The following is an 8167-nucleotide window of genomic DNA, read 5'->3' as shown; positions in this document are numbered from 1 at the left end:
TCAGTCTGGGGGTGATAACTTGAAGATATGTTGAGCTCAGACCCGAGCAACTTGAATAGCTCGGTCCAGAATGTTCCCGTGAACCTAGTGTGCCGGTCGCTGACAATGTTCTGAGGCACACCCCAATACTTCACCACATGCTTGAAGAAGAGGCTTGCTGTATCTTCCGCCGAGCAATACTTTGGAGTTGGCACAAATGTGGCATACTTCGAAAACCTGTCAACTACCACCAGGATGCCAGATAAGTCTCCCACCTTCGGGAGGTTAGTAATGAAGTCAAGGGAGACACTCTCCCACTGGCGAGTCGGAATAGACAGTGGTTCCAATAGCCCTGGAGTCTTCTGATGCTCAATCTTGTCTTGCTGGCAGGTTAAGCAAGTCTTGGTATATTCCGTGACATCGTCCCGCATCTGGGGCCAATAGTAACCCTGCTTGAGAAGTGCGTGGGTTCTCACATCTAGGGTGACCTGCCCACAAGGTGTCATGACACTCCCTCATGAGCATTCTTCGTAGTCCGTCGGCTCGCGGAACAAACACTCGTCCTCCTTTGGCCATCAATATGCCATCTTCCATCCAAAACCGACGGCTCTTCCCTTCCTTCACCATTCTTATGAGAGACTGTGCCACGAGATCCTTCTCCAAACTTTCCTTGATACGTTGCTTGATGTCTGTGGCAATGATACTGCTCGACATAACGGCCAACACCTTCAGGGTGGCAAGGTCGGCCTTGCGACTTAGAGCATCAGCAACTTGGTTTGTGTGCCCAGCCTTGTGTTCGAACTGGAAGTCAAACTCTGCGAGAAATTCTTGCCATCGGGCTTGCTTTGGGGTTAACTTAGGCTGGGTCAGAAAGTGGCTGACGGCAGAATTGTCTGTCTTCACAAGGAACTTTGACCCCAACAAATAATGTCGCCACGTCCTCAAACAGTGAATTACGGCTAGCAACTCTTTCTCTTGAGCCGTATACTTTCTCTCAGCTTCCGAGAGTTTATGACTTTCATACGCAACAGGATGCCCCCGTTGCAGCAAGACCCCTCCTAAGACGAAGTCAGACGCATCTGTCTGGACTTCAAATGGCTGATTCAGATAAGGTAAAGCAAGGACTGGATCTTCCATCACCGCCTTCTTCAAATCTTGAAAGGCCATCTCACAATCACTACTCCAATCCCATGTCACCCCTTTCTTCAAGAGCTCAGTTAAGGGGGTTGTCTTCTTCGAGTAGTTCTCAATGAAACGCCTGTAGTAATTAGCCAACCCAAGAAAAGAACGTAGTTCTTTCACATTCTTGGGGTTTCGCCACTCCTTTATGGCTTCTACCTTCTCCATATCCATCCTGATTTGACCCCTTTCAATAACGTGACCTAGAAACTTGATGGTCACTTGCGCGAAGGAGCACTTCTCGCGCTTGACATATAACTGATTCTCCCGCAACCGTTGAAACACCAGCTTCAGGTGCTCTATGTGTTCCTCTAAGGTAGAGCTATACACCACAATGTCATCCAGATAGACTACCACGAACTTGTCTAAGTACTCGTGGAAGACTTGGTTCATCAACGTGCAGAATGTGGCTGGCGCGTTGGTCAACCCGAATGGCATCACCAGGAACTCAAAGGTGCCATAACGGGTGACGCACGTGGTCTTGGGTTCATCACCTTCTGCGATGCGAACTTGATAGTACCCCAAGCGGAGGTCTAGCTTTGTGAAATACTTGGCACCACTAAGTTGGTCAAACAGATCTACAATCAGAGGAATCGGATACTTGTTGCGCACCGTGACTTTGTTAAGAGCCCAATAGTCCACACACAATCTCCAACTTCCATCGTGCTTCTTTTGAAACAGCACGGGCGCACCAAAAGGGGCTTTAGAAGGCCTAATGAATCTTGCCTTAAGCAGGTCTTCGAGCTGCTTTCAAAGTTCCGCCAGTTCTGGGGGAGCCATTCGGTAAGGGGCCTTTGCAGGTGGCTTGGCCCCTGGAAGCAGTTCGATCTCATGGTCCACACTCCTCCTTGGGGGTAAGTCTTTGGGAAGTTCCGGTGGCATCACATCTACATAGCTCTCCAATACTCTCTCAATCTCCTTTGGAATCACTTCTCCTTTAGTCTCATCCCTTATCAGGGGAAGGGCTACATAGGTAGGCTCATGACGCTTCACGCCTTTCTTGAACTGGAGGGCGGACAAGAGACGGGGTTCACTTGGTTGTTCGATTCTTGCTGGAACCACACACGGCCTTTCTCCCATAATGAGCAAGTGTTGGGCACTAGGAATGGGGATAGCTTTGTTCGCCAACAAGAACTCCATCCCCAATATGACATCAAAGTGGTCCATCTGAACAACTACGAGGTCAGTCTTCCCTTGCCAGTGACCCAACTTGAGTGATACCCCTCGAGCTAGTCCAGTTGTGGGCGAGGCCTTAGAGTTCACTGCTTTCATGCGGCCGACATCCTTCTCCAACTGCAGCCCCAACCTCTTTGCCTCAGTTTCTGACACAAAGTTGTGAGTGACCCTTGTGTCAACCATCACGCTCTTGGCTATCGTCTCATTAATACTACCATCTACGAACATCAAGCCTTTAGCTTGGGACTTTTTAGGTGATTATGGTTGCTTCCCCACAGCGCCCAAGAATCTCAGAGCTCCCATGTGACCAGGTTCCTCCTCTGGCTCTGGCTGATCCTCCATTTCTTTCGATTGAATATGAGCCTGCAGGGCAGAGAGGGCAGTCTTGTGAGGACATTCATTCACCCTATGGGGTCCTCTGCATAAGAAGCACGCTAGCGGCCTTGGAGCATAGCCTGAGGGATTAAAAGGCCGAGGGGTGAAGACCCCTGTCGAGGTAGCAGGCTTGGACGTTGCCGTGTCCCTCGCATTCGCCGCTCTCCTGTCCCCTCCTCCTGAGTTGGAAAATTTGGACTCCGCTCCCCCACTTCTACTCGGTCCAGGCCTTATATTTCTGTTAACATTCGCATTCACAAACGGTTGGGTCTTCTTAGTAGAGTTCTCTTCGAATGTGTAGTCCGTCAACCTTTCGGCAGCAGCTTGAGAGGAGGCCAAATCTTGGACCCTCTGTCACTGAAGTTCTGTCCTCGCCCATGACTTTAAGCCTTCGAGGAAATAGAACAATCGATCCTTCTCTGACATGTCCGGGATGTCAAGCATAAGCACAGAGAACTTGTTCACAAAGTCTCGGATGTTGTTGGTGTGCTTGAGCTCCCTTAGTTGCCGTCTGGCAATGTATTCAACATTCTCGGGGAAAAATTGAGCTTTGAGCTCCTTCTTAAGATCCTCCCAAGTGTCAATGGTGCATACTCCTCTTTGAATGTCATTGTACTTAGTTCTCCACCATAGTTTAGCATCTCCTGACAAATACATTGTCGCCATGTTCACCTTCACCTCTTCCGAGTCGGCCTTCACCGCTCGGAAGTATTGCTCCATATCAAATAAGTAATTCTCAAGCTCCTTAGCATCTCGCGCCCCTCCAAAAGCTTGAGGTTCCGGTATCTTTACCTTCCTGTAGTCCGTCACAGGTTGGTTTCCCATCGCACGGATGGTTAGGTTGAGCTTAGTATTCATCTCCACTAGCTCATTCCTGAAAGCATCAATGGTGGCTCGGACATCTTCCGCTATGTTGTCCACAGTCACCTGGAGTGTGTCGAGGGCATCACTCATCGCCCCCATTTGCTCGTTTGGAACGGGAGCTTCTTCCTCATCTCTCTCCCTTCCGCTTCCTCGAGCTTTACATTTTTCAAGGGCCACAACTCGGTCCTTTAGGCTCTCCACCTCTGTCATCCGCGCCGCCAACCCATCTAGGTCGACGCGGTCCAACATATTAGTGATATCAATCAATCTATCCGGCACCCCCGCAAGTTCTCCGAGTTGTTGGTCATACCAATCGAATCTTTGTTGGTTTGTCATTTTGCCTGTCATCGTAGTGAGCTTTCTTGAGCCGAGTTGGCTCTGATACCAACTGTCACGGGCCAACTTTGCAATGTGCAAAGAGGACCGTGCGGCACTTGCAATTAAGCAAGTCAGCCAAGTGAGTACCTTGCAAGGAACAATGAAAACCACACGATATTAAAAAGGTGCTAGCAGCAAGCAAGAACACAATTATATAAATGTTTGGCAACCACGAAGAACAAATGAGTAATCGAAAGGAAAGATCAAGGAGCAATCTCACGGGACACTGATGATTGAATAATTCCTCTTTTATTGATGGTAAGCCGGTAAGGGAGGCAAAAGTACATGTGCTTACCTATACTAGTTCCGTAGTCCAAACTATGTCGACTAGGAACCCCTCCCTAAAGAGCATATCGGACTTACATGAACTTGGCAGGAGGAAACATGAAAAAGGCTGAGGAGACTAAATGCCTAAATAAAATAAATTACATAATTTGTAAATTACCAAAACAACCCTAGCACGCAAGCAAACCAACCAAAGGCTTGACTAATGACCTTGGACAAGGTTGCTTGCGGCATTACAAGTGCGGCCCCTAACACTGAGGCAGGATTTTTTTTTTTATATTTTTTTTTTCTGTTTAGGGTGGTGGTAGAAAAAAAAAATCTAGGGTTTAGGTTTTTTTCCTCGAAGCTAGGGCTAGATGATAATGTCTAAAAGTAAATGGGAATTAGTCTACTCATTTCATTTCATAGTCCCTTCATATAAGGATAGAATTACAACAGAAATATCAATTACAATAATGATAGTAAATGCTGATTAAGCTGTGATTGCAATTCCTTGATTCCCACTTTGTCAGTCACTTTGACGAAGACACATAATGTGTTTTTCCTTTAACAATATTTTCGTTTTCCTAGTGGTAGAATGAAACTAAGTGTCACTGGATTATATTTTCGGTGGCAGCATACTGGGAAAGCTGATGGTATTGGTAACTCATGGCTCCGAGTGAGCATTGTCTTTCCGGTTTGTCACCACAATTGTAAAGCGAGTGGAGTAGCCTGTAGAACACTTTTCGCTAAAGGGTGCATGTTAGAATGCATATTCTTAGATGAGACGCCTGTTATTATCTCGGGTGGTTCTCTTGAGGCTTATTGTAATTTGGGGTTAAGGCACTATGTCCCCCCCCCATGTATTCTATGGTTTCATTAATGGTCAAGGCGGGAGGTTTCATTAATGGTCAAGGTGGGAGGGCCGCTGCACCAGCCCTTTCTTTCTTTCAAAAATATATTCGTTTTGAGATAGTCTACAGTTTTTACTGCAGGTATTTTCACACCACAGTAATTTGTTCACGATTGTGACTTGAATATTTTACAAAGAACCGTTCTGTTTGGTTTAAACATGATTTGCAGAGTCATATTGTATATAAACTGGTTTGCAAATGAGAAAGAAGCTCGTTTTCAATCATTTGATTTCTAAATGTTGTTCAAGGGTGGGTTTAAATTTGAAAAAAAAAAGAAAAAGAAAAAAAAAAAGACGAAGAATCCAATGCAACTAAACAGATAGATATTGTTAGGAGGAGGCTCATGCCGCCCTCACATCCATTCTGAAGGACTTTTCTAAGGATGTGCATACGTGCTTTGATTGCAAGTTTTTCAAAAGTTCATGTAAATGCAAAGAGCAAGTACTTGAAGGGATTCTCTCTCAGAAATTTCAAAAAAAAAAGAAACCAAAAAACAAGTTAGAATTTAAGAGATTCGACAATTCATCCATCCATGGAGAGTTGGGAGTTAAGAGCTCCGACTTCCTTAGTGATTATGTGTGACGAGTCTCTACTGCTGCTGCGATTAAGTATCTGCAAAACTTTAAACAATTGGTTGTTTAATGACTAAAGCCATTCCCTTTTTAAGAATTAGCACAGGTCTAACAGTAGACACAAACACAAGTGCATGCTTGATCCACAATCTCATACAGAGCTAAAGAAGATATTTTGAGCAATATGGAGAAAATTTCGACCTCAATTTCACTAGCTGGCATCAAAATCCAAGTACAGTCTGTAGGCATTCCGATCCGACGAGTAGTACCCTTGTATGAGGTTATCAACTTTGAAACCGAGTTTCTTGTAAAGATTCATGGCAGGAGTCCTCAAAGGATCAACATGAAGTGATATTCTCCCCACGTTTCGGGTTCGGCATTTCTGAATGGCCGCTGTCAGCAGTGCCTCTCCATAGCCTTGCCTCCTGCAACTATCCTTCACTATATGGAAGAACAACCACATAGAACAAATCAATATCCAGATATTCAGCGAATATAAGATGCAAAGATGTACAACATTTAGTAAGCCAAGAAGAAGCATTTACTCAGCATCTGAGCTATAATGTTTCATTGGGTACTTCCATCGAACACTTAATGGGCATATTTCACAACTGAAGAAGAAGCCCATTTACACGAGAAACCAAATTACTCTGTGTGAAAAATAGTTGAAGGAAGAAAATGGGCTAGAAACCTGCGAGCTTTGTGATAGAAGCGTACAGGGAAGAAGGCCAAGAGTACATGACATAGCCGGCAACTGAACCATCTAACTCGATGTAAAGCAACCCACTGTTCTTCTTTTTCAGTTCTTCATCAAAGCTTCTAGCAAGCGATTCATGTTTCGGAAAGATCTTCCTCTCTAGCTTCACTATGTCTTCCACTATTGTTACCCACTTGGCAGAGTTTCTTTGGAGCTCCACAATGTCCCCGCCCGCCATTGACAGTTTGCCTAGTTCTCTTCGGGAGGGGATTAACACTAGTCTTCGTTAACTTGGAGTTGTTAACGCTATTAAGTCTTAAATTTTATTATTTTTATTTAGAATGGGTTCGGATTAATGGACACTAGCTATTTGATACAGTTTTTTTTACACTTTTTGCGAAACTTTGAATATAAAAGCATGTAATGATCTTGATTGATTGTGGCAAATGGCATGGCATTAAATTTATTTTCAACAAAATTATGATCCGTAAAATCTAAAAATTTTAACAATCATAAAATTGAAAAATTTGCTTCCCTGGCAATCTCGCATTATTCTAAGCCTCTTGGATGCTGACATCTCTAAATGTGACAATGTCTATGGAAATTCATGTGTAGTCTACTACTTCTTTCAAGACTCGACACCCTTTGGAATGATTTATCACTTTTTTTTTTTTTTTGCATCTGACTGAGAGTGAAGCTTATATCATTTGCTATATTTTGTGCATCATGTGAAATGCCAAATAATTCATGCCTTGAGAATCTGACACAGTAAAGGTCATTTTGTGACTTCCAGTGGTTGGGGAAACTTTTCTTCGGCATTGCATTGTCACTAAAGAGGTTGTTTTCATCCTGCAAACGATCAGTAAAACACAAACAAATGAGAATTCCCAGTGGCGGAACTTGAAACTTCTCGGGGGGGGGATTTTGGTTGGGCCTAAGCGTCTGAAACGCTATTTAAAGCAAAATTGGTGATTGCAACATCACCTGGAGCGTCATCACCATGATGTACGCTATCCATGGTGTCATGGATAAGGGCTAGGTCAGCCCTAGGCTGGTGATGGACGGCAGCGGCGGCGGTCACACTTAGTCCAGGAATCAACTTTTGATTCATGGTTCGTTTCACTCGAAAGAAAGGATGTCCATGTTTGAGTCACCATAGGGGCGGGAGTGAAACCCTTTGATCCTCCTTTTTTTTTTTTTTTTTTTTTAAAAGGATGTCCATGTGAAGTCTTTAGTAGACGGATCATCATATCATGACCATGATGATCTATCCTGTCGTGACAAAGCCAATATGTGTCTAAATCCAAGAGATCTTCTCTCATGACTTTATTGGATTTAATTGCTCGAATAGTGATATAGAGTCCACTAGAGAGACACATAAACTTCTCTAAGATGCGCCTTTGTTCGCAATCATTAGAGGTATTGCAAAGGAACTTATTTCTGATCTCTACATGCGTTTTCGCATGGAATCCGTTGGCTATTCATAGGTGCGATTTGCCCTAAGAGCGTAGAGAGTTTCTGTGACAATAATCAAGGTGACATTTGGCAGGGGAACTTGGGCTATTCCATGTCCTTGAATTAATACCGATGGCCCAGCCATAATAGTCACAAAAGTAATATGCTCATAATCAAAATGGAGTCATAATGAAAAGAACTCGAAATTTTATTCATAAGCCAACAGAGTACATCATTGTCTCTTAACCATTAGGAGAATCTAATCCAAATGCTAGCTAATGCAAAACAAAGGTAGTTGTTTAACTTCTTTCGGT

At 44.1% G+C, this 8167-nt stretch overlaps 1 protein-coding gene across 1 annotated transcript; it reads right to left on the bottom strand.

Annotated features, from left to right (window-relative positions):
• Positions 1-5458: 5458 nt before the first annotated feature.
• On the bottom strand, positions 5459-6749 carry LOC112173630 (putative [ribosomal protein S18]-alanine N-acetyltransferase). Its single transcript, XM_024311317.2, has 3 exons — positions 6393-6749; positions 5903-6142; positions 5459-5741 (listed from the first exon to the last, which is right to left on the bottom strand). Exons 1-2 carry the CDS (start codon positions 6634-6636, stop codon positions 5913-5915), a joined length of 474 nt encoding a protein of 157 aa, XP_024167085.1. The 5' UTR covers positions 6637-6749; the 3' UTR covers positions 5459-5741; positions 5903-5912.
• Between the last annotated feature and the right edge of the window lie 1418 nt (positions 6750-8167).

Source organism: Rosa chinensis, chromosome 6 (genome assembly GCF_002994745.2).
Source record: "Rosa chinensis cultivar Old Blush chromosome 6, RchiOBHm-V2, whole genome shotgun sequence".
Classification (NCBI taxonomy): Eukaryota; Viridiplantae; Streptophyta; class Magnoliopsida; order Rosales; family Rosaceae; genus Rosa; species Rosa chinensis.
This window is presented reverse-complemented; position numbering and strand designations above follow the sequence as displayed.